The following is a 27,216-nucleotide window of genomic DNA, read 5'->3' as shown; positions in this document are numbered from 1 at the left end:
TCTGTTCCCAGCAAGTTCAAGGAGTTCTGCAGGAGTCTTCTAGCTCTGAGAAACACAATTGACAAGCAATGAAATGAACTGTTATAGCTGGTAGACAGAGGCTGTTGTGTTTAGGTAGCTGGGAGTGCTTTCTATTGCCAGACACTTGGAGGTAGATCTTTCTTATTTTTTAGATGGTAGGTATACTTATTTTACTTGAAGTTTGCAGAGGAGTTAGCAGGGTGAGTGCTTGGAGTGGGTCATATGGGTCCAGGTCCTGCCTATGGGGTCATATTCCTTTCAGTATGTTCCACCTCTGGCCAGCCAGCATCATTACCCCACTGCCCCCTGGCCTATGAGCAGTACCTCCAGCCTCTGCCCCTTCCACCCTCTTAACCAGGTGGTAGCAAACGCAGTGGCCGCCCTGTCGGAGATCGCCGAGTCTCACCCTAGTAGCAACCTGCTCGACTTGAACCCACAGTCCATTAACAAGCTACTGACAGCCCTAAATGAGTGCACCGAGTGGGGCCAGATCTTCATTCTGGACTGCCTGGCCAACTATACGCCCAAGGACGACCGTGAGGCCCAGAGGTGAGCAGGTTGCCCACTGCTTGCCAGCCCAGCCTGAGGACCCGCAGACCTGGTCCTCAGGGGCTTCCAACCATGAGCTGGGTCATAGACCTTATTGGGCCCCTTTCCAGGGCCTTGCCCCACAAACCATCCTCAGACACGCCTCAAGGGAGGCCAGCTGCTTCCCACCTTTCCAGAACCTGGCAGTCAGTAGTGTTGCCTCAGGCAGCCAGCTTACTGCTCACTGTGGGCACAGGCAGGGCCTGACTTGAGAGCTGATGGTGACCCTGGTCACTTTGGCTGAGTCAAGGAGATGGGTAGCAGCAGAAGCCACCATTCATTGACTTATCAGTGGTGCCTAAGGCTCTGCTGCGTGCTTTCCGCACATTAGAGAATCTTTAAAGCAACTCTGAAGAAGGTCCTACCACCATCCCCCCTTTTATAGATGAGGAAACTCCAGCTTAGAGAAGTGGAGGGAATCGTGCATTCATCTAGCTGTGACTCACCTGACTTTTGGTTTTAAGCAACATTATATTCTGCCCCACTGGCATGCCCTAGCAACAGATGGAAGGGAGGGAGTTGCACTCAAGGAATATTTACCACGTGCAAGGCACTGTGCTCATCCTTTACCTTCATTATCTCACTTAGGCCCCTGGCAACTTTGTGAACTAGGCATCATCTCTATTTTATAGATGAGGAAACTGAGAGTCAGAGTAGTTTGAACCTGCTTGGGGTCTGTTAGCAGGCAGCAGAGCCAGGATCTAGATCTCTCTCCTACAGAAGACATGCTATTTTGATAACTAAAAACAGGATATTTTCCCTTGTCTATCTCTCCTATGTGCCCCATTGGAATGGACGGACCCCAGCATCTGTGAGCGGGTCACCCCCAGGCTCTCCCATGCCAACTCTGCTGTGGTGCTCTCTGCTGTGAAGGTGCTGATGAAGTTCATGGAGATGTTGTCTAAGGACCTGGACTACTATGGCACACTGCTCAAGAAGCTGGCCCCACCCCTGGTCACACTGCTGTCAGCCGAGCCAGAGCTGCAGTACGTGGCCCTGCGCAACATCAACCTCATCGTGCAGAAAAGGTACTGGAATCACCATGCACTTATGCGGCATGCATCCCCGGGGGAGTTCTTCTGCTCGGAACAGGGGCTCTCAAGGGAAACAGACCTGTCACCATGCGGAAGTTTTAAAGCATAGCTTAACCCAGGGGTTCTCAATCACTGGTGACTTTGACTCCCGGGGTCTGGGGACATTTTTTTTTTTTTTTGAGACAGAGTCTTGCTTTGTTGCCCAGGCTGAAGTGAGTGTCGTGTCATCAGCCTGGCTCACAGCAACCTCATACTCCTGGGCTCAAGCAATCCTTCTGCCTCAACCTCCAAGTAGCTGGGACTACAGGCATGCACCACCATGCCCGGCTAATTTTTTCTATATATATATTAGTTGGCCAATTAATTTCTTTCTGTTTATAGTAGAGATGGGGTCTCACTCTTGCTCAGGCTGGTTTCGAACTCCTGACCTCGAGCAATCCGCCCGCCTCGGCCTCCCAGAATGCTAGGATTATAGGCGTGGGCCACCTCGCCCGGCCTGGGGACATTTTTTGATTTTCACATCGGGGAATGGTACTGGCATGTCGAGCGGGTAAGGCCACAGATGCTGATCAGTATGCTACAATGAACAGCGTGGCCTCTTTAACAAGGAACTTTCAGGCCCAAAATGACAATAGTGACAAGGTTGAGAAGCCTTGGCTTAACCTAACCAGGAGCAGCAGGTTGGGTTAGGCTGACTTGGGACTTCTTAACCTGCACATTGGATGGTTTTAGAGTCCACAGAACCCTCCTGAAATGAGTTGTAAGATTTTGCGTGTCTGTGTGCATTTTTCCTGGGGACGGAGTCCATAGCTCTAGTCCAATTCCGTGAGTTTGGAGAACTCCGAGATGGTAAGGACTGTTGAACTTTGCATCAACAGTGAGGCCTAGGGGAGGAGTTTATCAGAGTCACTCCAAATGCCATGCAGCCCGTTTCCCTCCTCCCGTGAGAGTGACTGCAACAGTAAGTCTTTTCCCAAAACAGAGGGTCTGATTCCAGGGTAGGCTGGAACTGAAAAACAGTTGAACACTACAGAGTCTGAGGAGTTCTCTGGAACAATCCCCTCCTCGTCTGAGGCAGCTGAGTAAGGGAGCCCTGCAGCTCTAGGGATTGGCCTCCTTAGTTCTCCTCCCAGCCTTGTTGGTCCAACGGCTCACTCAGCAATCAGGACTTGGCAGCAGCAACTAACTGTTGAGTATCCATGTGTTACCTCAGGCCCGTTGCTATGAGCGGGGATATGCAGAGACTAAAGCTTCTCGTAGTCATTCTCTCTTGGAAGAGAGCATGCTCTCCTTGTCCTAGCTTCAGTCTGGTTCTTAGTACTCCCTGGGGGGCCCAGATATATTGGTTGAATAGGGACATTTGTGAAGGTTTTGGAGGTAAACATGGGAAAGCTTTCTGAGTGTCTAAACCAAGGAATGAAACTAGGGCTTCCCAGTTGCAGTGTGGTTTTTTTTTTTTTTTTTTTTTTTTGAGATAGAGTCTCACTCTGTTGCCTGGGCTAGAGAGTGCCAGGGCATCAGCCTAGCTCACAGCAACCTCAAACTCCTGGGCTCAAGCAATCCTTCTTTCTCAGCCTCCAGAGTAGCTGGGACTACAGGCATGTGCCACCATGCCCGGCTAATTTTTATATATAATTTTAGTTGGCCAATTAATTTGTTTCTATTTTTAGTAGAGATGGGGTCTAACTCTTGCTCAGCCTGGTGTCGAACTTCTGACCTTAAGTGATCCACCCACCTTGGCCTCCCAGAATGCCAGGGTGAGCCACCGCACCCGGCCTGCAGTGTGGTTCTTTACACATAAATGCCCTTAATAAGACTTAATAAGGTGTAGTGACTTGTAGATCTAGATCAGTGTGAAGGGCTCCCTGTGCTATATTTAACATGATAAATCTCTTAAGTTGTTCATGTCACTGAGACACAACCTGGCCTGGTCCTGGAATGTAGTTGGGCAGCTTTTGCCAAGTCCTGATTGTAGAAATTACCTTCTTGCTACCCAGCTCGGGGTCTCCCTTGTCCCATGGGGCATGACAAAGGCTCCTTGCTTGGCCAGTATCTCCCCATAGCTTGTGTACCCCATTTCTCCTCCCCATAGCACTGAGCCCCCGGGTTCCTCCTCTCTCTCTGTCCTGTCTTCTTCTTTACCCTTTGTCCTCATTCCTTTTCTTTCCTCTTTTCTGTTCTGGAAAGGGCATAGGAGGAGGAGTCAGGGGGTGATGGCTCTCGTTTTGCTGCCATCCTTATTAGCATTAGCCGTGTGACCTAGTACAGGCCTCTCAACCTCTCTGAACTTTCCTTGTCTAAGAAAACTGCAGTGGGTGGTGTCAGTTGAGGGCAGAAGGGTGTTGCCTTTGAGGGAGGGGCAGTGATGTGTGTGACAGTGCTCCACTGGTGACAGTTCCTGCCTAGCAAGTGCCTTCTCTGAGGTGGGCATCAATCATGCTAGATGCTTCTTGTCTAACTTTCATAAACAGGCCTGTTATGTAGGTGTCTGTGTCGCGGTCCCCAAGACCATCCCCACATTCAGAGATTTGTTAGTAGGATTCATAGGACTCAGTATATAGCTGTGCTCACAGCTTAGATTCGTCAGAGCAATGCAGTCAGGATACAAGGTGGGAATCCGTAAGAGACTTCCTTATGCTTTCTTCCACCCATGGGGGTGTCGCACAAAGCACACTCCTCCCCCAGCGACAAAATGCAGCAACATGTGTGTAATGTTTCTGCCTGGGGAAGCCTATTTGAGACTGAGCACCCAAAGTTTTTATTGGCTGTAACTAACAAAATTCCAGACTCTCAGAAGGAAAGCAGGTATTTAGCATAAACCTAAGTGTTTATACAAATAGTCTTGGCACAGTTAATCATTTAGGGAATAGAGAACACTCCTGAAATCCGACTTCCCACATGCCAGGCCTTTCTATGATTAGCAGACTAAGGTCTGCAGTGATAATGCTTTTCTGCAGTGTCATTCCCATTTCATGGGTGAGGAAACAGAGGCCTAGGGTCACAGGCTAGGATTGGGGCCAAGGTCTGTCTGATTCCCAAGCCTGTCACATGGTGCCTGCTGCCTCTCAGATGGGAACTTCTCTTGCTGTATTTCCTCTTCCCTTCCTGTGATGTGGTCAGGTAGGCAGTAACCAGTCAGAACCTTGCTCAGGCCAGTCAGTGGCCCTCTTCCCAGGAGCTTGCAGCCAGAGTAGTGACTCTGCCTTCACAGACATCAGACTCCACCTCAAACCCTAGAAATGTCCTGGCAAATGTGGAGGGGTTTTCTCATAAAGCTTAAGCCTTGCTTTTTGCTCTCTGGGCATCCTGCCCTACCACCAGGCCTGAGATCCTGAAGCATGAGATGAAGGTCTTCTTCGTGAAGTATAATGACCCCATCTACGTGAAGCTGGAGAAACTAGACATCATGATCCGCCTGGCCTCCCAGGCCAACATCGCCCAGGTCAGCAGAGCGTGGTTGTCAGGGCACGGGCGTTGGTGTCGGACAGCTCTGCCACCAACGAGCTGTGGTCTCTGGGCCAGCTGATAAGTCTCACCATTAACACTTTGTTTCTTAAAGAGTGTTTAGCAAGGGGCTTTGTAAGCAAGTAAAAAAAACTAATATTTTTGTTACTAAAGAATGTTCTTGGGTGGGGCAGGAGGGGCTACAACAAAAAGTAAAAAGAATGTTCTCTCTATTATTACCTGTCATCCATCCATTAAAAAGTGTTAGTTGGCTAGATCAGCCTAAAAAGTGTTGGCTAAATCAGCCTAAAACAAGGGTTGTCCAACCTTGCTTTCCTTTTTGGCACCTGACAGCTCCCTCCCTCCCTTGGGCCTTCTCCCTTGAGCAAGAGGCAGAATCCCATCCTTCTAGGGATCTATGTATACCTACTTCCCAGGGGTGTTCTGAGAGATTGCCCCATCAGATCCCCTTGGACCCCATCTTCTCTGTTTGGGCCACAGGTGTTGGCAGAGCTGAAAGAGTACGCGACAGAAGTGGACGTGGACTTTGTTCGGAAGGCTGTGCGCGCCATTGGCCGCTGTGCCATCAAGGTGGAGGTGAGGCTCTGGGACTCTGTCCTTGGCCAGGGAGGAGAAGGGAGCCAAAACCAGGAAACCAGTCTGATTCTAGCAGAATCTACCAGCTGCTTGTTGTCCAGGAGGCCCTGAGTGTCACCACTGGAGCTCCCAAGGCACCCATTGTATAGATCTGGTTGGTCTCCTTTTCACTCTGTAGTCTCCTTTAGGTCTTCAGGTTGCTGCAGATAAAATTAATCCATCATAATCATAGTTTACCTGCAAGATTAGCTGAGATGCTGGGTCAGCCATTAGCTGGTGGTGGCCCTGGTAAACTTAGCTTTCACTTCACAGAGCAGGGGCAGGGGCTCTGCCTGTTGAACTTGAGCTGCCCGTGTACCTCTTTTTCCAAGCTCCCCAGGGCCACTCCAGACCCTTGTGTCCTGGCATTTCGTCCCCTCCCATTCTCTGCTTGTGGAGACATACCTTGACCCCTGAGCCAGACTCACTTTAAATGAGTCTACTGGTGGCTAGAGGATCTTGAGACAGGATCTTGGGTCACCTGCAGCCCAGACCCTTGGTGCCTATAATGGTCTGGCCATCCTGAGAAATTTCCCTCATCAGGCCATTAGCACAGTGTGTGGGAATAAAGGTGGAAGAGCTGGTCTAAGCAGAGACTGTGTGAGTGTTTTTGGTCACAAGAGCCTATTTTATGAAACAAACAAAAGAAAGATGGCAGGATCAGGCTGGAGTATAGTCACTGTGCCCCCACTTGCCCTAGAGGAGCTCCAGGGACCCTCCCTGTTCTCAAGAACTCTGCCTTTGGCTTCTCCTCAGTCTCATTATGTCTCCCTATATCCCTGCCATCCCAGGGCCTTTATTTGGCACTCGTTCTCCCCCCTGTTACCTAGACATCAGGTTCTCCTGTTCTCCTGCTGTGATTAGGAAGATGAGTAAAGAGCCCCTGGCCAAGGCGTGGTCATCAGAGGCTTTCTTGGAGACAGGGTACAGGGTCCTTGCCCACACTCTCCTCCTCCTCCTACACAGCAATCTGCAGAGCGTTGTGTGAGCACTCTGCTTGATCTCATCCAGACCAAGGTCAACTACGTGGTCCAGGAAGCCATCGTGGTCATTAAGGACATCTTCCGCAAGTATCCCAACAAGTATGTGTCCAGCCCTCCCAGGGAGAGAGCAATCCTGCTCTGTTTGGGGTGGGGGGGGGGAGGAAAGTATGGTGGGAAGGAAAGGGAAGGGGCTGCTTTTCTCTTTCTTACTTGTCTGCTACAGACAGCATGCTCAAAAGAAACCCTTTGGTTTTTTCTTATTTCCCCTGAGCTGCCTCGTCTCTGCTCCCTGGGCCAAAATATGAGCTAAAGCATAACAGATAAAACTCAAATCCCCTTTATTCACATCTCTCGGGTCTTGCGGGGCAGCTGCCCATCTCTTCTGGCTCCTACTGGGTTGCCTGGACTCCTTTGGTGCTCACATGCCAGCTGTGTCTGGCCTTCCAGGTACGAGAGTGTGATCGCCACACTGTGTGAGAACCTGGACTCCCTGGATGAGCCCGAGGCCCGGGCTGCCATGATCTGGATTGTGGGCGAGTACGCCGAGCGCATCGACAATGCCGACGAGCTGCTGGAGAGCTTCCTTGAGGGCTTCCATGATGAGAGCACACAGGTGAGCCGACTCGGGCCAGGGCTTGAGTCATGACTGGCAGCTTGACCCCACTGTGGTCCATCCTGCCCTGGAACCCTCCCCTCCTAATACTGCATTGAGGACAGACAAGTGAGTGATGCATGGGTGATAGTCATGGCCCCTTTCCCTCCTCCACTGCGGCACCTCAAGGGGACACGTGGGACAGTCTCTGGTAGCGTGCATGGAAGCCAGGCAGAAGTTTCTGGTTTTGTTTTAATTTTATATTTATATTCCAATAGGTAGTACATTGACTCAGTTCAAAATTGAAAAGATACAAAAGGACGTATAGTGAAAAGTCTCCCTCCTCAGACTCTTCCGGCCACCAGTTCTTCTCCCAGAGGTCACCAATGTTCTTGTTTTCTTGGAGAGACTTCCAGAGATCAGTTAGGAATACACTAACAGATACACACACACACACACACACACACATACAAATATACACACACATATGCAGTCAATTCTCATTGTTCATGGTACTTTTGTCCCATAGTCACCACAAATGCTGAATTAGCAAGTATCAGTACTTCTAATACCATTGCTTCTAGGAGAAATACCAAGTTATGTTTCTGTAAGCATCTGGGTACACATTTTTGTCAACCAATCAACTTATAACCTTGTTTTTTGTGTGTTTTTGCTTAACAACACCCTATTTAATATGTATTGTTGATTTGTTAACATCGGACTAATGGCCGATAGCACTATAACTCGTGCCTGAATGAAGTTTATCTAGCACATGTATTTTCTCCGTAAGGCACATCACAGCCTTCTTATGCTTAGGAACATTAGACAGTACTTCAACACTGTACTTCGGGACCATTTTAAACAAAGAAATCATCAACAAAAAACTCAAAAATGTGAAAAACATGACACTAAATAGACTGCAGAAAGGACACTTGTTTACAGTATGAGAAGTGAAACAAGAAGGCAGAGAGAGCGCTGCCTTGTTCAACCTCAGCTGGGAACGTGTGTGTCAGGTGACTCAAGGTTTTCCCCACTCTGCACATGTCTGCAAATGACCACAAAAGCCCAAAGTGTTGATCTGGGGGCTACAAGTACATTTTAGCAAGTAGGATTCACAAATATGGACTCCACAAATAAGGAGGGTCAACTATATATATGTAATATGTCTTTTTCTCTTATTTATTTTAAGCACTACTGATAGCATACTATGCAAATTCACATTGTTCAGCACCTTGCCTTTTTCCCTTACAAATATATCTGAAGGTCATACCGTTATTAATTTATGCTTTATTTAACAAGCTTCTGCTGATGGATGTTTACATGTCCAGTCTTGTGCTCTTTTAAACAGTACTGCTATGAATAACCTGTTTAACACACATCTGCAAGTATATCTGGAGGATAAATTTGTAGCAGCAGAATGCTTAGTCAGGGGTCCTCAAAATTTCTAAACAGGGGGCCAGTTCACTGTTCCTCAGACCGTTGGAGAATGCGCACTGTGGGCCCGGGACGAGTTGGCTGCTAAGCAGGACAGGCAGTGGCGGCAAAAATACCTGGAGGGCCAGATAAATGTGCTAGGCGGCCCGTGTGTGGCCCGTGGGCCGTAGTTTGAGGATGCCTGGCTTAGATGAAAGCCTGTGCCTTGGAGAGCTTGGTAGCTGTTGCCGATTTCCCTAGGTGTAGAGATTGTGCTGACTTGCACTTCTAGCGTAGGTAGTAGGTTGCCCTTGCCCCCTCACCAGCCTAGTGCATCCTCATACTTTGTTTTTGCCAAGCTAAGAGATAGCAAGGGGTTTCGTTTGTATTTCTGTTATGAATGAGGTTGAACATCTTGTCACTTGTATTCCCTTTTCTCTGGGAACTATCAGTCTGTGAGCATAGAAGCCTGAGTTGCCCAACTAGGACAGTGTAACCACAGTGGATTTGAGTATGGGCCTTGGAGTGGGAGATCCCAGAATCCACACCCCTCTTCTACTTCTTCCTGGCTTGGTGACTTCATGCTTATCTATTTACCTCTGTGAACCTCAGTTTCCTTATTTATAAAATGAAAATCAGGCCGGGCGCGATAGCTCACGCCTGTAATCCTAACACTCTGGGAGGCCGAAGCAGGCGGATTGCTCGAGGTCAGGAGTTCAAAACCAGCCTGAGCAAGAGCAAGACCCGGTCTCTACTATAAATAGAAAGAAATTAATTGACCAACTAATACATATAGAAAAAATTAGCCGGGCATGGTGGCACATGCCTATAGTCCAGGAAGGAGGCTGAGGCAGCAGTATTGCTTGAGCCTAGGAGTTTCAGGTTGCTGACACCACGGCACTCACTCTAGCCCGGGCAACAAAGCGAGACTATGTCTCAAAAAAAAAAAAAAAAGAAAAGAAAATCAGTAAGACTTCCCTTCATCTTGTTGTGTAATGCTGGGATGCTTTGTGTAATGTCCTTAATACATACCCAGCCCAAAATAAACACTCCTTCTTGGCAGTATTTGTTTGGGTCAAACTTAGTTTCAAAAGCAAGCAAGCCTGTGGTGACACACATGTGCAATCCCAGCCACTTGGGAGTCTGAGGCAGGGGGATCCCTTGAGCCCAGGAATTCAAGTCCAGCTTGGATGACATAGTGAGACCCTGTCTCTTTAAAAAAAAAAAAAAAAAGGGTACTGAGAAGCAAACTGGCCAAAAAGGGGTTCATGTAGCTGGCAAGTCCAGGCAGCGTGCCCTCTTCCAGCACTCCTGGCTGAGGGTGGCATCGGGGCTGTCTCTTTAACCCTGTGGTGGCTTCTGTCTTGGGTAGGCTCCCAAGAGTGGGGACCACAAGGGCTGAACAGTTCCAGGCTACCTCCTTACAGCTTCACAACCCCCATGGAAAGACTTTTTCCCCTCAGTATTTCCAGCAAAAGTCCCAGGACTATCTATACAGATAATACTCTGTATTATCCTGAGCCAGTCACTATGGCTCTGATTGGCCAGGTCTCCCAGGTGCTGATCCCGGCCTGTGTGGATTGAAAGGGACAGAGAAGGGCGAGTCTCTGGAGCAAAGCCAGTGTTCTGTTCCCAGAAGACGGAATAGATGCTGGGTGAGCAAAACAACAGAACAGATGTCCATCACAATATCATAGTAATAATTCCCACCGTCACCCTCTCCCACTGCACCTGCCTCCAGGTTGCCTTCACTTCCAACACCGGCCTCTTCTCCCTTGTCTCTGAGAAGCAAAGCCCAGTCTGTGATGGCATCTGCCCCTGGGATCAAGTCCTGCTGGGGGTTACTGTGAGGATGTCCTGTAGGGGTGCGTTTCTGCCCATGTATTACAGTCCATCTTTTGCATCCTCTGCCTGCTCAGCTAAGCCGCTAAAGAGCTGGGATGAGAGAATCTGGACAGGGAGAACTGAGCCAGGAGTCTGGTGTCATGAAAAAAAAAAACACAGGCTCTGAAGTTTTGAATCCAGGCTCCTCCCGTTTTGTGCCCTGGAGTATGTTACTTAAACTTGCCAAACCTGTTTCCTAGTCTCTAGTACCGGGTTACTGCAAAGACTATTAGATGCTGAATGTAAAGTGCCCACTCCAGAACTCAGTAAACAATAGCTGGGTGGTGATGGTGTTTTAATTGAGTAGCCTATTTTAAGAGTACTTGTTTAGGCAGTGGCTCACGCCTGTAATCCTAGCACTCTGGGAGGCCGAGGTGGTAGGATCGCTCAAGGTCTGGAGTTTGAAATCAGCCTGAGCAAGAGCGAGACCCTGTCTGGGGTCTGGGGTCTGGAGTTTGAAACCAGCCTGAGCAAGAGCGAGACCCTGTCTGGGGTTTTATATATATATATATAAATAAAATTAGTGTCGCATGCCTGTAGTCCCAGCTACTCGGGAGGCTGAGGCAGAAGGATTGCTTGAGCCCAGGAGTTGGAGGTTGCTGTGAGCTAGGCTGACGCCACGGCACTCTAGCCCAGGCAACAGAGTGAGACTCTGTCTCAAAAAAAAAAGAAGAGTACTTGTTTAGTGTTTGACAATTTGCAACTCATTTTAGATTGTCTCTTGGAACCTCCTCATCCTTGGCTTCTTGGCCTCTCTAGCCATGGACAGGGAGCTCAGGGAGCTCAGAAAGTCTTGCCAGGGTAGTGCCTCAGCCCGGTCCACATCTTGCCCCTGTCTTGCCATCCCATCCTGTCTGGATGGCAGGGACTGCGGCATCATTGCATGAGAGCTGCCGTGTATATGCAGACCAACGGGGTGTCAGCGTGTTGTGGGAGCTGGGCAGGTTACTGAGCCAGGGGCCCCCGGCTCGTGGCCAGAGCACCCTCTGGCAGTAGAGCACAAGGCGTACCTCCGGGAAGCACAGCAGATCTGATGGTGATGAATAATCTAGGCAGCCCACTGACTGGGTTGGGGAGAGTCCCTGTGTGATGGTGTTGGTGGTGACTGCCGGGATGACAGCTGTTATGCAGTGAGCAGAATACACAATAGCTTTTTCACATTTGTTGTCTCCTTGACTCTTCCCATTAACCCTATGAGGTGTTATCCCCATTTTATAGATGAGAAAACTGACTCAGAAAAGTTAAATGACTTGTCCAGGATCACCCACCTGGGAAGTGATAGGACCAGAGTTCCAATGAGGTACGATCTGAATCTAGCTCCAAGTAAGCTGCCATAAGTTGCCATTTTGAAAGCCTGAAAACCTCTCCTTCACAGATTAGGATAAATGGCTTCCCACAGCTGCCCAGCCAGGGGCTGGAACCAGGTTTGGAAGCCAGATACTGGGTTGCCTCCTGCCTTAGAAACAGCCAGCCCACTGCTCCTCTGCCACTGGCCCACGTGTAGCCAAATTGCAGAGACCCAGGATCAATTAATTGCAGAAACAGACCACCTCCCCTCCACTCTGCCTCCCGCGGTCAGCCTGCCCTGCACAGGAGCCCTCCTGTTGGACAGCCCCGGGACATGCTGCCAGCACCGCCGCTGCTGAGCTTCCTGCACACACCCACCCTGCACACACCCACCCCGCAATCCTCCTGCCGCACGCCTGTCCCTGGCACAGCCTGTGGGCTCCTGGCGCTGCCCTGGCTCCAGAGGCATATGCTGTCCTCTTGTCCTAGGACTGGCAAAAATGAGAGTGTGGCTAAGGAAGACTGTGCGCAAAGAATTGTTTTCACATGGATGTTTTTTCAGTGAGCAAGTATTTCTTAAGGACCCACTATGCACTAGGCACTAGATTGAGCAGTAACTAGTGAGACAGCAGTGAGCAAGGCAGACATAGTCCCTGCCCACGGGGAACCACTGCCACAGGACAGCCAGCAGCTGGGGGTGCCGATGAGGATGGTGGAGGAGGTTGCAAAATTATGGGGGCTGAGCCAGGGGGTCAGCAGAAGAGCTGAAGGGTGAGGAAGTGTTGGCCAGGCTGCAGGAACAGGAGGCATGTCCGGGTGAACAGTGGGGACTGCTGGAAGGCCAGGCAGGGGTGGTTCCCACCCTGTGGAAGAAGTGTAGCTCCTAGATGGTAAGCTGGCTCTGTGGGCTGTGCTGGCATTGTTGTCACTCGTGGACAGATGGTCCCTTTAAGAAGCAAGCGCATGGGAGCTTCTCATGGTGCTATGGGGCTTAGAGCTCTGACAGGTTTCTAGGACCCTAGGGCTGGGCAGCAGCCCCCAGCCTGCCTGGGTTTGCTCCTTCCTGAGTGAGTAATGCCAAGGGCTGGGCCGCCCAGCAGCACCAACACCCCCTGCTGGCCTTAGCATGTGTGCCATGGCTAACCCCAAACCTAGAAGAGCTGTTCTTGGCTTCAAGGTTCTTTGAACACCCTCTTCCTCTTCAAGCCCTCATTTGGTTTCCCATTATCCCTGTGTGAAGCCAACACACTTCCTCCTTGGAACCTGTCTCCCTGCAGGTCCAGCTGCAGCTGCTGACAGCCATTGTGAAACTCTTTCTGAAGAAGCCAACAGAGACCCAGGAGCTCGTGCAGCAGGTCCTCAGTTTGGCCACTCAGGTGCGTGCTCCAGCCTCTGTGCTGTGCCTGGCACAGCCTTCACTCCAGCAGGGGGAGCTTTGGCCCAAGGATTCAGACATGGAAGCCAGTCCCACCCCTAAGACTGGCATCTCTGGGGGTTTGGCCCCAGAGTAACTGAAGTTCCCTGCCTTTAGGGAGCTCAGAGTCACACAAATAAAAACAGAGTGGGGTTAGTGGTAAAGTTGAGACAGACTAGGTGAGAGACAAGGGGGAGGTTTGTGGGAACCAGAGGGTTTGCATGGACAAGGAGGGCAGGCCATGGAGGGCAATCGGGATTGGAGACAGGAGCGGACGTGGCCTGCCTGAGCAAGCCTAGGATAGAACACCATGGGAAGTGAGCCCCGATGCTGGGATGGTTTTATTTAAGTGGTCTAGGGACAGGCTTATGGAGTGAGCATTGCTGTCATCAGCCAGTCCTGTGACCACACTAGATCATGGGGCTGTGGGAGGGTCCCCTCTCTTCACCTTCACCCAATTGCTCTGCTCTGAGTTTCATGTGTTTCTCATCACTGTCCCGCCCCTACCTTCAGGACTCGGATAACCCAGACCTGCGGGATCGGGGCTACATCTACTGGCGCCTGCTCTCCACAGACCCAGTGGCAGCCAAGGAGGTGGTGTTGGCTGAGAAGCCGCTCATCTCGGAAGAGACGGACCTCATCGAGCCCACGCTGCTAGACGAACTCATCTGCTACATCGGCACACTGGCCTCCGTCTACCATAAGCCACCCAGCGCCTTTGTGGAGGGGGGCCGGGGCGTTGTGCACAAGAGCCTGCCACCCCGCACTGCCTCGTGAGTGAAATCGGCCAGTCGTGGGCCTGAGCCTCTGCCCCTGCTTCCCACGTAGGCCTGGTGTGATGTGCCCTGGCAAGGCCTGAGTCTAAGGGAAACTATGATTCTAGAACCTTTTATCAAATGCTTATTACTATACACAAGATGTTTCCATGACGTCATTTGATCCTTATAGCAGCTCTGAGAGAAAATGTCCCCATTTGACAGATGGGGACAATAGGCACAGACAGTCTGAATGACTGTTCTAGGATCCCACAGCTAGCAGGGCTGGGACTCAGCCTTGCTTCTGTCTTTTTCCAGAGCCCCGTTCTTAACTTTGTCCTCTGCCACTCCCAAGTGGCTGGTCTGGCCTGGTGGCATAGTCCCCTGGGGACTGGCAACCAGTTTTCTCTTAGCATGGGCCCCTTTCCTTTACTTATCCCCATGGAGCCTAAACGATGGATCAGACATGGGAATGAGGAGGGAGTGGGGTTGTGTAGCTGGCCCTCTCTGGGCCTGCGAAGAAACCCAGTGCTGTTCTGGGGGAGCATCCTGGCATCTGAAGTCTCTCTGACTTTCTAAGACAACCCGACACCCCCACCCTGTTGACCCTCTCCCTTCCGTGTCCTAGCAGGAGCGAGAGCACAGAGAGCCCTGAGACAGCCCCTGCCGGAGCACCCCCTGGCGAGCAGCCGGATGTCATCCCCACCCAGGGTGACCTGCTGGGTGACCTTCTCAACCTGGACCTCGGTCCCCCGGTGAGCGGTCCACCCCTGGCCACCACATCAGTGCAGATGGGAGCTGTGGACCTTCTTGGCGGTGGCCTTGACAGCCTGGTATGTCCTGGAACCCTTCTGGGTGATGTTGGTAATGATCTTCAGAGGAGCCATCATTGAATGCCCCTCTCTATGCCAGACACCAGCCAAGTGCCTCAGGTACACTATGTTGAGTCCTTACCGTCTGCCCTCAAAGGTGGCTTTGTAACTTTGTACTTACATATGACAAACTGAAGCATAGATGGATCAGACAACCTTCCCTGCAAGACAGCACAGCCACTGAGTGGCACAGATAAGATTCAACCCCCTTGTTGGACCCCTGAGTCCCAGCAGACCTGGGGCATTGGAGGGCCAGTCCCAGCCCCTTCCTCTGACTCTGGCTCCACAGTCATCTTTGCCTGGTGAGGCTAGATGTTCTGGCCTTGAAGAACCAGACCTGTATCTACTTACCTACATGCTACACCAGTTGGGGACAGCAGCCCAGCCAGGCCTATCTGAGAAAGGCCTATGGGAGGTCAGGGAAAGAACTTCCTTCTGCCCTGCAGCGAGGGGAGTGGTGAGACTGCCCTGGGCACTGCCCTGGGCCTTCATCTGGCAGCTGGTAGGGCCAGGTGGCGGGGGAAGCTGGTCCCCAAAGTTCCAGCATGGGGGCAGGAGATAGGTGATAAGTGCCACTAGGGCAAGCGTAGGAAGAGTCGTGGTAGTCACATAGGATGTGAGGGTGGTGGGGTGAAACGGAGGCTGGGTAGAGCCTTTCGCAGAGACGGGGGTCTGGGCCTCTCGTAGGCTGAGGCACAGCCTCATACCAGACTCCTTGCGGGTGGGGCAGCGGTTGACTAATCATTTCCCTCTTTCCCTTTCTCTCTCTTGTCTCTCTCTGTCTTCTTTCCTGGCCTTCTCTCTGCATGTTGCTGCCTGTTCTCTTCACCCTGCCTGCTTCTGCTTGGAGATGGGGGATGAGCCTGAAGGGGTACGGTTCAACCCCATGTCACCAAACCTTCTTCGTGCCTGCCCCTCCCGAAAGCACTGGTCCAGCGTCCCATGAGGCAGATGAAGTCAAATCAGTCCCTCCCTGCTGAGCCATGGTCCTTGGTCCAGTGTCTTGGCAGCCTCTGCTTTGACCACTAGGCATCCAGCTGCCCCTGGGCCCCCACATCCATGAATTCTTTGCCTTGTCCTCATCACCCCATGACACGTTGCCTTGTCATTCTGAGGATTGCTGGCCCTCTTTAGTCCCCAGGGGCCCTCTCTGACATTCTAGACGGAAAACTTCCATCTGCTAGCACGTCCCCACCTAGCAGCATGTCTTGAGTCCCCATTTTATCCATGGGCTAATTGCTAGTTTAGGAGTGTCCCCAGCCCTTTCTCGGAGGTCACTCCCTAAGGCTCAAGGCTTGCAGTGCGCAGGAGGACTCAGCCTCTCTTCTCCCCACCTCCCTGTCTCCTTTCTACAACTCAGAGTTGATGTGGAGGCTGTGTCCCACCCCTGCCCCCCACTGTTTTCTAAAGAGCCAGGTGGCTCTGCTCATGCCGGGCCTCCGATGCCTGCCTCTGATGCTTTCCCTTCCTTTCCAGATTGGGGGCCCCAACTTTGTGGCACCCCCAGCAGCAGCAGTACCAGCCAGCCTAGGAGCACCCATCGGCAGTGGCCTGAGTGACCTCTTTGACCTAACCAGTGGTGTGGGCACCCTGTCAGGATCATACGTGGCCCCTAAAGCAGTAAGTGGCTCCCCTTCTTTCTTGGCAGGAGCAGAGAGGCTGTAGAGTGATGTGTGGGCCCTGGTGCTGTGCCTCAGGCCAGTATTGATGAGGGGAACTGGGGCCATGGGATTGCCGAGGAGAAGGGGCTGAGTCAGGCTTGGCAGGGGCCCCAGGAAGGCTTCCCCGTGGAGGGGTCTTAGGAGCACGGGCCTGCAAAACAAGTCAGGAGAGAGAAAGCCAAAGAAACGGCCTATGGCAAGGTCTGGAGGGGACAGAGAGCCCTCCTCTGTCAGGGAATCGGCAGAGGGCTGGTCCAGTAGGAGCCGTGGTTTTTAGTGTGTCAGATCCAGCGCCTTAGTTAGAACAGACGTTTTACAATGTCCCTGTTCCTCTCCTTAAATGGTATTGGTGACTGTGTAACCTACCTACACATTTAATTTCAAAAATAATCAGATGCTTAGCCAGGCATGGTGGTGAGCACCTGTAGTCCCAGCTACTCGGGAGGCTGAGGCAGGAGGATTGCTTGAGCCTGGGATTTGAAGGTTGCAGTGAGCTATGATCAATGCCTCTATACTCCAGCCTGAGTGACAGAGACCCTGTCTCAAAAAATAACAAATATTTTTAAAAATGAAATGTTTCTACTGCATGAAGGAGACATAAAAGAAAGAGAATACAAGAATATGTTTAAATGTCATAAATGCTTGGTCACACCCACCTGGCCACCTCAGGAGACATATGATGAAGTTGCCAGTGTTTGCAGCAGGCAGAGAGTCACCGTGACTGTGACAGCTGCAGATGGTGTTGGTAGCTCGGGAGCGTGCATGGTGTGGCCGGTGGTGCCATTATTCTCTGAAGTGGTAGCTACTCCCAGTAAAGTTCTGAACAAGACAGACAGGGTCCCTTGATTTCCATGATAGTTGTGCCCCAGGAAATATTAGGGCATATTGAAACCATGCAGAAAATACTCAAAAGGATGCAGGACAGTTGCTCATTGCGGGGACTGTTGTCTCCATGGCAGAAACTTCAGCATCCCTGACTCTGGCCCACTAAGCTGGCACCCCCACATTGTACCACCTGAAGATGCCCCACAGATGCCCACGGTGCCACCTAGGGCAGTACCACCCCCGAGACTCCTGGCTAGACTAGAGATTAGCGGGGGAGGAAGCTGGCGAGGTTGGCAGGGCCAGGCTGAGCTGTTTGCTCTTGATCCTGGCACAGAGGGAACCGTTGGAAGGTTTTAAGCAGAGGGATGAAACGGTCCAATTTGCACTTTAGAGAGACGGCTCTGGCTGCAGGAAGGGGTAGAGGGAGAATTCTGTGGCAAGGACAGATGAGCGCTGCTGTGGCCTGGGCGAGGACCTGAGAGCTCCCTGGGAGGGAGCAACAGCAGGATGTAGGGGTAGGGATGGGGGAGCAATGGGGCCAGAGGAGATGCTGGGTTGGGGGCACAGGAGTGGATAGGGCTGAGGGAAGGAGAGCTTATTTTAGGGTGAGAGAAGTACAGGCCTGGCACTAGGGAGAGCTCAGTGTGGGCTGCGTCATCAGCGTCAAGGAGGCTGCCAGAGGGGACACACCTGGCCTGATTCTCTCACAAAACTCGGATAGGAAGCCATGTCTGCCAGAGCCCCTCTCTCCTCTCAGGTTCCCTCCCCAGAGCAGGACACAGCTGGGCTTCAGGGGCATGGTAACATCTCTGTCGTGACCAGGGAGCCGTGAGCCAGTACCTGGCCTTCCCTGCAGTGTGCCCGCTGCACCTGCAGTGGTAGTGGCTGGAAGCCCCTCCCACAGCAGACAGCAACTCTGTTACTAGCAGCTGCACACATACATGCCAGGCCACGAGCATTCCACAGCCACCATCCCACTGGATCCATGCAGCGGCCTCATGCTGCTCGTTCCCATTTTGCAGTTGAGAAATCTGAGTGCTTTTGCCTAAGGTCATGTAGCTGGTAAGTGACAGAAGCTAGAATTGAATGCAGGACTTTGCTTTGGCACCAAACCTCTGTTCCCAACTCCTGTGTGACTATGGCCCCAAAGTGTTTTAGAACCACCTGTGCGCCTGCCTTCATGTGGTGGAGTGTCAGAATGAGCAGGACCGCAGAGAACACAGGACACGTGGCATGATGCACAGCATGCTCAGCTGATGAGTCGCTGTGTGGATTGGCTGCACCGAGGCATGAGGCTGACCTGTACCTGTTAAAAGCCCAATGTCACAGACTTCAGGCAGGACTGAGCGACACAAGAACAGCCGAGACTCCCACAGCCCCATGAGTGCCAGCCCTCACCAGGCACTGCAGAGCTACCAGGAATGTAAGGCCTGGAGCTGGCCTTTGGCAAGCTGGCCCTCTGCTTGTGTGTGCGTTCTAACAGGTGTTCTCACTGCTTTGTCTTAGGAGGGCCTGTGAGTGTTCTGGACTGAGTGCCGGAAAGGAGCGGCAAGGAGCTCACTATGTCAGGAGTGATCAGGGCAGGCTGCCTGGAGGAGGAGTCCTTGCAACGTGGGCAGGACTTTCCTCACTATCGTACGCACCAGGGGGTTCTAGGATGTGGGCATGCTCTCCCTTCAAAAGCAATAAATATTTCTCCAGAAATGTGAGCTCTAAGAAAAGAAAAAATAGGGGAAAGTAGCAGTAGGTAGGTCATCTGTATTTTCCTAACAGCCCTGTGACTACCTAGAATTATCTGTCATTCTCCAACCCCCTTGGTCAAGGGGACAAGGGTCAAGTTCCTCAAGCATTTGAGTCAGTGGGTAGTGACAGTTCACTGGTCCACTTGTAAATATTGAGAATTAGTTCTATTAGGACCTGTGCTAAACTCCACAAACCCATGGTGACCAAGAGCAATGAAGTCCCCATCCTCAGCCATGGGTGGCTAAGAGAGGGCCAGGCGAAAGGAGGCCTGATGAGGAGGGCTCGGGCAGTGTTTGTGAGAGAGCTGTGCCCAAGGTCAGGTTCAGCAGCCCTCTGCGTGCTTACTGCACGCCAGCTCACAGCTGAGAACTAAAGCCAGGCGATTTCTGCCCTCTCAGATGCGTCCAGGGGATGCGAAGGGTGCTGAGGGGTAGCCAAGTAGGGTGGCGAAGGGGCGGGGAAGTGCTTTCCAAGCAGAGGGAACAGTGATGTGAGGTCCCGGGGTTGGGGGCAGGGGCAGGCTGGGTCTGGGTAGGGGTGGGAATCAGGCTATGGAACCAGGGCCAGTGGAGGTCACTGCAGGATTGGAAGGGGTTTCGCAGAGTGCCATGGTCAGATTGCACAAGTCATTTCACAAGATGACTTTAGCTGCTATGGGAGGAGGGGAGAAGAAATGGGGCAGTCACCTGGGCAGCTGCTGTCATACCTGGGGAAGTCTGGTGGTTGCTCAGACACCAGTGGCACATGTGGAGATGGAGAGAAGTGGAGGCCATGGGGGCAGGTGTAGGAGGTGGCCTTGACATGATGCGACTTGGGCTGCCTCTCTGTGGCATGGTGGCAGGGTGGGGCTAGGGCTGGTGCCTACTGGCTCTGTGGTTCCTGGCACTGACAACTTGAGAGATGGTGGGACTTTCGTTGACAGCAGGTGTACTTTGGGAAGCTGTCAGGTGGGACATGAGCCTTTTGACCCCGAGGGGCCTATGAGCTGTCCAAGCGAGAATCACGGCCTAAGAGTTGTTTGGGTGTCCATGGGATGACGCTGGTAGATGTCCTTGGTGGGCAGGGCTGTAACTCACGCTGTGTACTCAGCAAACACTCCTGAATCCCGGCTCCACGCAGGCTCCCAGCCAAGGATGTGACAACAGAGAAGCAGAGCCCTTCCCTTGGCGAGCTCGCTGGGCACAGGGGAGACAGACACGGAGTGACCTGCCTTACATTCACACCCGGCTCACTGGGGTGCAGATTTGGGGAAGGAGCCTTCGTCAGGCTTCCCAGAGGAGGTGGCTCTTGAGCTGAGACCCAAACAACAAGGGCAGCCAAGCAGCAGAGGGCCTGCCAGCCTCGGGGTCCTCTTAGGTACTGTCCTTGGTCAGACCAGTTTCTACAATTAAAGGCCAGCCCTGCCTCCTGCAAGGGAGGAACAGGCTGTGACAGGCAGGAAGTTCTCGGGCTCTGGCCTGGGTCCAGGATGCCGTCGGGCACTCGGCTCTGTCCTTGTTCCGTCTCCTTAGCCCTACTTCCTGAGTGTTTCCTTCATCGACCTCTGAAGACTCACATCAGCCCTTGAGAGCACCAAGCGCCTGCCTATCCCCGGCTGCTCCAAGAAGCAGCCACACCGTGGCGGTGGCCCTAGGTGGGCCACAGGATTGTTCTCCTCATCCTGATATACATCCCAGTTATCCCCTCATGGTAAAGGCAGGTGTGAACTATCTGGGAGGCCCCTTCGGTGGCTGTTGAGTTAGGGTTGGGAGAAGAAAAACATACCTGCCCTCCCCACCCTCTTCCCACAGGTCTGGCTCCCAGCCATGAAGGCGAAGGGGCTGGAGATCTCGGGCACCTTCACCCGCCAGGTGGGCTCCATCTCCATGGACCTGCAGCTGACCAACAAGGCACTGCAAGTCATGACCGACTTCGCCATCCAGTTCAACCGCAACAGGTGAGCTGCCTGAGCCCCGCGTGCCGAGAGTCTGTGCTGGTGACTGCAGGTGGGGGCCAAGAGCTGGGATGTTCTCACCACCCCTCAGGCCCAAACCCTAAAGCAGTGGTTTTTCTCCCCAGTGACCCTTTATGGGGACTCCAAAGTGCTAGGCAGAATGGGGACAGCATCTCCCCTTATTTTTGCCTCCACTGTCTAAAGGAGTGTTTTATGAAGGGAAACCCCACACTCCAGCCTTGGAGCCTGCCTCTGACAAGCACCCCACATATCAGAAGGGGCCCGTCCCCCACTGATGGGAGCTTGGGGCCTCCTCTCCCGGGCCCAGGTTGCTCCCATCTTAGGGACCAGCTCTAAGAAGGCTGGTGGGGAGTGGGCCTGCCTGTCAGCCTCCCCTGTGTGACAAAGAATCAGATTGACACAGAGTCTCTGGGAGTGGTGGCTGCTCCAGGCCCCTTACCTCTACCAAGTCCCCTACACTGGTTTCAGTGGGGAATGTCACCTGTCCCACGCCAGCAGGGCTCTCTGGGGAAGCCTAGCAGCCCTCCTGATGATTCTTCTTCCTGAGCGCTCTAGTGATGAGCAAACTGAGCCTCTAAGAAGTTGACTGAAGGGGTTGCTTCCTCAGGGGGACCCTGTGGGCCTTGCCTGACCAGGAGGCGGGGGTCAGCTCTACCACTTACCTCAGATGACCCTAGTGGCCACAGAAGTGCTCCAGGCTCTTAGGGGTAGTCCCAGTTATTCCTTGGTTGTGCTTAGTAGATGAGGACACCTGGGCTCAGAGAGGGCAAGTGCTTTGCCCAAGGTCACACAGCAGGCAGCGGTGGAGCTCCCAGGAAAGCCTGGAGCACTGAGCCACCAAGCAGGCCTGGGGTTCCCTGAGTGGCCTCCTGCTGCATCCCAAACAGGCCTGATTGGCCTCATGGGCAAAGCACTGGCTGAGAAGGCAGCTCAAGCTGTGATTGTCAGTGCCACTCACTCCACAGGGTCTCAGACTCTGTGTCTTCACCTGGAAGGTGGAATAATGTAAACCTGCCCCTGCTTTTATTAGGATAGAAAGTTGTGTGATATCAAACACCCAATGTGGGCATCCTGAGCACTCAGTTCATAGCCCCAGCCTGTACTCAGTGACTCACCTTTCAAGAGCCTTCGGCTGGGTGTCTCTTGCTAATGCTGAGAGCTTCCTAACCTGCCAGTGTGCTGCCTTACAGGGGAGCGGGGCTTTCCTGAATTTCTGTGGCCATCACGTGACCTGGCCAGTTCTGGCCCAGACAGTAAAACCCAGTATGTCACTTGGGTCAGATCCCTCCTGGAGGATGTGGATTGGCAGCAGGGACTGGGCAGTCCCAGAGCTTTCAAGTTAAAAGGAGCTTACGGGCCAGGCCCCTGTATTAGACGGAGCTCTGTAAGGGCAGGACAGGGCCACTGAGGGGTGGGCAGCGGGGGCCGGGGGTGGGGGGGGGTGCTTGGGAGCATGTCTGTCTGCTCTAGGCCTGGAGCTTGGGTAGGCTGGCTTAGTGGAAAGGCTCCTTGCCCCAGCTCTGGACCCCAAGGAGCCACCTGTCCTGCCTCAGCACCTCCCCCTGCCATCCCCGCGGGGCTTCTCTCTCCCCAGCTTCGGCCTGGCCCCCGCCGCCCCGCTCCAGGTCCACGCGCCACTCAGCCCCAACCAAACTGTGGAGATCTCCCTGCCTCTCAACACGGTGGGCTCAGTCATGAAGATGGAGCCTCTGAACAACCTCCAGGTGTGTCCCAGACAGGGCTGAGCACCCGGTCCTTGCCCACCCCCAGCCCCAGGGGAGGAGTGGGCTAGAGTGGCCTGGGGCTACTGGCCAGGGTCAGCAGACAGCTGCATCTGTGGAGTCCTGCTCTTGGCCACAAATGTGTCAGGGGGAGGTCCAGGTCAGAGAGGCGACGGCGTGGTTACCAGGGAGGGTCGTGTGAGATCAGGGATGCCCTTCCTGGGGCCTCAGAGGTTGGCGTCAGCACAAGACGCCCAAGGACTGACCGGGACCCCCCATGCCTAGGTGGCCGTGAAGAACAACATTGACGTCTTCTACTTCAGCACCTTATACCCACTGCACATCCTCTTTGTGGAGGATGGGAAGATGGGTGAGTCACGAGGGACCCCCTCGGGTGCCTGGAATGGGGCTGTGGCTGGGGAACTTCGATGATGGCCTTGGTCCAAGTCATCTCTCACTCGCCACAGAGCCCTATGAGGCAGGCTGTGACTAACGAGCAGGCTGTCCAGGGCCACAGGAGGAGGAAGCCATGTGTGGGAAGGAGAGATCTGAGGCCCAGGGTCATTTGGGAACAGCACTGGTGTCCTCCTTTACAGAGCTGAGGGTTTGCGCAGGGAGGCGGGAGGTGCTGTGGGGGAGCTAGTACTTATTCTCAGACCCATTTCCTGCTGAGTGCTGTTGAGGGGCCACAGATTTGTCAGGGGCCCATCTCTCTCCCCTGGCCCCTTTCGCGCCCTGCAGACCGGCAAATGTTCCTGGCCACGTGGAAAGATATTCCCAATGAGAATGAAGCCCAGTTCCAGATCAGAGACTGCCCCCTCAATGCAGGTGAGGATGTCTGAGCCCCTGAGGCCATGCCACCCCTCACCTGTACCCAGGGTCCCCATCACTGATGGGCTTTCCACTGGCCGTCTGGCCCCACAGAGGCTGTGAGCAGCAAGCTGCAGAGCAGCAACATCTTCACCATCGCCAAGAGGAACGTGGAGGGCCAGGACATGCTCTACCAGTCCCTGAAACTGACCAACGGCATCTGGGTGCTGGCGGAGCTGCGGATCCAGCCAGGCAACCCCAGCTTCACGGTGAGAGCCCCACACTTGCCCTGCCAGCCCTGAAGCCTCCACCACGCTGTCCTGGGCAGCCACCTGCCTCTGCCTGCCTCCCAGGCCAGGGGGTGGCTCTGGTGGGAAACATTGTGCCAAGGGTCCCTTCAAGCTTGGCATGAATGAGAGTCAGTTCTGTCCCCCGAACAAACCTTTCTAGAAAGCTTCAAACTCAACCCCATCAATTTACCCAGATAAGACACCAAACTGGGTCTCAGAAAAGTGAGTTGAACTAGAAGATTCTATAATATTGGGCCCTATGAAGTGGCACAGTTGGCTGGGGCCCCCGACCAGGAAATGGCACTGCCGGGCCCTGGCCCTGCTCCAGGGTGAGTGCTTGAGTGCCTGGCCTCCTGCCAGTCAACTGCCTTTGAGTCAGACCCGTCAGGAGCTGGTGTCCATGGGCACGTGGTCATCCTGGAGGCCTGAGCTGCCTCTCTCAGCCCTGGAGAGCCCCATGCTTTGCTTCTCCCTGCACCCCAAGTCTCTGGCAGGCATGGCCCTCCAGACATTGCCTCTCCTGGGCCCCGCCGCAGCGTGGGCACCGTGGTTGGTGGGGGTCTGCGGTGGTGGCTTCGGTGGTGGTAATTTCTGTCTCCCTGTGTTTGGGTGCTGCATGTCCACCTTCCCTGCTGGTGCCCGTGGTGCAGGACTTGGAGGTTAGCAGATTGCTTTTCTCTTCCTCTTTCCCCCTCCACCCGCCCCAGCCATGTCTTGCACTCCCCGTCTCACGGCCTGGCCCCCACGCACTCCAGGTCTCCTGTCTGCACCTTGTCTCTTGCCTTTGCCTCACCCGCTGCTCCCAAAGCCAGGCAGACTCGTGTGCAGGCTGCCGACGCCACACTTTCGGCCAGGTGGCCCTGATCAAGGCGCTGATGCCCCCGCTTGCACATGTCCACAGTGCACAGAGCCCTTCTAGGCAGACCCAGGGGACCCCATGGGGCCACTGCTGCTGACTGCCAGAACTCCATTTCCCCCTTCCTAACTGCACCCTTCAGAACCAGCGATTTGGGGTGGACAGGGTGGGTGGCTTCTCTCTCCACTGCCTGCGTTCTCAAGCGCATACCTCAGAGCGGAGGCAGAGTCTTCAGTGTACCTGCTTCCTACGCAGGAAACTTGGATTAACCCCAGCACCCCTCACCGGCTCTCCCAGCCCTCTATGCCCCTCAGGATTCCCTGTCAGGCGTCGGTCTTGAGGACCCGGACCTCCGAGAGCTGTAGGGGGGCGGGCAGGCCTGCAGGGTGGGGCCAGGTACCCCCCAGCAGCCTCTGGCTCGTGACTCATGCCACTTGCCAGCGGGGCTCTGGTGGCTGTGCTGACAGCAGGTGTGTGGGCTGCAAGTATATTTGGTCCACCCCCTCTGCTGTACCTCACATCTGCCCAGCCTCAGCTGCCACCCAGCCACGTGTGCACACCACCCTCCTCCATCTGGCTCCTGCTCTGTTTTCCCTCCCCTCCCCTCCCCTCCCCTCCTCTCCAGAGAGGACCCCAGGGATGAGCGCTCTCTTCCCCCAACCCCTCTCCCCCTGCAGCTGTCCCTGAAGTGTCGAGCACCAGAGGTGTCCCAGCACGTGTACCAGGCCTACGAAACCATCCTCAAGAACTGAGGCTCCAGCCAGCGCCCGCCCCAGCCTCCTGCCAGCCCCACTAAGGAGCCCCCGGGGGATGGCGGCACCTCCTTCTCCTCATGGAAGGGCCAGGCGGGGCTCCTGGCCACCCAGGGGGCCCCCTGGTTCTGACTGCAGCACCCACCTGGGTTCTCAGGGCAGGGTGGCACCCCTCCCCGGGGTGCAATCTCAGTGCACTCCTGTGTTCCGGGACACCCCTCTTCCATTGCTGCTGACGTGTGGGGTCAGGTGAGGAGGGGACCAAAGGAAACAGAGCCAGAGCGGCGGCAGAAACCAGTCAGGGAGGCGAGGGTTCTCCTTTCCCTTTCTCCTGTGCTGCAGGATGAGTGTGGAGCTCACGCCTCAGGCTCCAGCCCCACCGCCTCGCCCCTTATCTCTCTTGGGTTGGTGTTAGGGGTCCCCCACTGCTACCTCGAGTGGGGTAGGTCCTGCCAGGCAGGCCTGGGTATACAGGGAGGGTCCCCTTGGTACCAGCAGAGCTGCTGACAGAGGGGCAGGGCTGAGCTGGGAGGAGCCCAGGGCCTGCACCCCGCTCCTGCATCTACCGGCCTGGTGCCCTGCCGCTGTGCCAGTCCAGCCGCAGCCCCTGAGCACTGCCCTGCATGGTCTAGACCAGGCAGAAGCTCCCAGAGCCTGTCTTCAGGCCCCTGCTCCCCACTCCTGCCTGAGGACTGTCACTGCCTGTGATACATTCCTTGGTGTCGCCCCAGTGAGCCCTGGGCTCCTGGAGCAGACAGGGCCCCGGATGGGGCCGCGGGCGAGTGGGTGTGCTTCCTGTTTGGGGTTTCTTTGGGGTTTCTCGTTAGTATCTGCTGCCCTCTCCCTGGCCTCCCAAGTTTCAGTTGTGTCTGATGGAGCATTAGGTTTTCCTGTTACTGCTGTTTAATAATAAAGAAAGATTCTGCTTTTGGCAATCACGGACACTTTTTTCCCCCTCCACCAAATGTCAGAATTGAAAACTGCCTCCAAGTGGCTGGGGACAGTTTTCTGACTCCTGCAGTAATTATATCTAATATATATACATAGAAAATATATATTGTATGTTTACTCTTATTTTCAAAAAGAGAAAGTGAATAAAAATGATAACATCAAGTGTGTCCCTGGCCAGTGTGTCAGGTCTCGAGGCTCTTCTGGGTGGGGGTCCTGGGCTGCAGGGACCCCAGGGTCAAGGGCTTGAGCTCTGTGCCTAGCTATGGCCCCTCCCCTGTCACTGTGAGGACAACGCTTTCCCTCCATCCTCTCCTTGGAAAACTGACTCCTGGGGCCTGGTGTCCCTGGCACGTCTCCCACCATCAATCCTGACTCCCCAGCTGAACTGTCTTGGCTTTTGATGCTGGCCAGAGGGCTGGTGTTCCCCTGACTCAGCTCCCAGGAGGCTCCTGAGAGTGGAGGGAGATGCTCTGATGGGAGAGGGGGTGGGCGTGATGTGGGCCATCCACCACTGAGGACACCCCTGGTGGCCCCGGTCCTGGTGCTGGCCTGGCTTCCAAGGGAGGGCAGCCAGATCCCAGGCAGGGCCCCATCGGTACAGCTGCCTCCTGGCTGATGGGGCCTCAGCCCACTTCTGTGGGGGCTGCTTCTGCCTGCCCTAACCCCTTGTACCCCCGCACCCCACCCACCTCAGACTCCGCTGCTTTGCCAGCTGGGCAGAGATGGCTGC

At 53.9% G+C, this 27,216-nt stretch overlaps 1 protein-coding gene and 1 non-coding gene across 4 annotated transcripts in view; both read left to right on the top strand.

Annotated features, from left to right (window-relative positions):
- The window catches only part of AP1B1 (adaptor related protein complex 1 subunit beta 1), a 54,314-nt gene extending 27,844 nt beyond the window's left edge, over nucleotides 1–26,470 (top strand). The window contains exons 6-22 of one of the 3 annotated variants that reach the window (XM_012763839.2): nucleotides 380–570; nucleotides 1,416–1,637; nucleotides 4,965–5,085; nucleotides 5,589–5,684; nucleotides 6,690–6,805; nucleotides 7,154–7,319; nucleotides 13,160–13,258; nucleotides 13,810–14,069; nucleotides 14,683–14,884; nucleotides 15,774–15,794; nucleotides 16,400–16,543; nucleotides 20,943–21,088; nucleotides 22,701–22,830; nucleotides 23,113–23,197; nucleotides 23,569–23,655; nucleotides 23,752–23,906; nucleotides 25,461–26,470. In XM_012763839.2, the coding sequence (XP_012619293.1) occupies nucleotides 380–570; nucleotides 1,416–1,637; nucleotides 4,965–5,085; nucleotides 5,589–5,684; nucleotides 6,690–6,805; nucleotides 7,154–7,319; nucleotides 13,160–13,258; nucleotides 13,810–14,069; nucleotides 14,683–14,884; nucleotides 15,774–15,794; nucleotides 16,400–16,543; nucleotides 20,943–21,088; nucleotides 22,701–22,830; nucleotides 23,113–23,197; nucleotides 23,569–23,655; nucleotides 23,752–23,906; nucleotides 25,461–25,535 (2,316 nt within the window). In that variant the 3' untranslated portion in view covers nucleotides 25,536–26,470. Of the gene's footprint in view, nucleotides 1–379; nucleotides 571–1,415; nucleotides 1,638–4,964; nucleotides 5,086–5,588; nucleotides 5,685–6,689; nucleotides 6,806–7,153; nucleotides 7,320–13,159; nucleotides 13,259–13,809; nucleotides 14,070–14,682; nucleotides 14,885–15,773; nucleotides 15,795–16,399; nucleotides 16,544–20,942; nucleotides 21,089–22,700; nucleotides 22,831–23,112; nucleotides 23,198–23,568; nucleotides 23,656–23,705; nucleotides 23,907–25,460 lie in introns of all 3 variants that reach the window. The other 2 variants (XM_075996688.1, XM_012763842.2) reach the window with 2 other exon arrangements.
- Nucleotides 21,617–21,711, top strand: LOC142863812 (small nucleolar RNA SNORD125). Its single transcript, XR_012914447.1, has one exon. It is a non-coding gene; the product is annotated as a small nucleolar RNA SNORD125 (small nucleolar RNA).
- Nucleotides 26,471–27,216: the final 746 nt, after the last annotated feature.

This window comes from Microcebus murinus, chromosome 22 (genome assembly GCF_040939455.1).
Source record: "Microcebus murinus isolate Inina chromosome 22, M.murinus_Inina_mat1.0, whole genome shotgun sequence".
Lineage (NCBI taxonomy): Eukaryota > Metazoa > Chordata > Mammalia > Primates > Cheirogaleidae > Microcebus > Microcebus murinus.
This window is presented reverse-complemented; position numbering and strand designations above follow the sequence as displayed.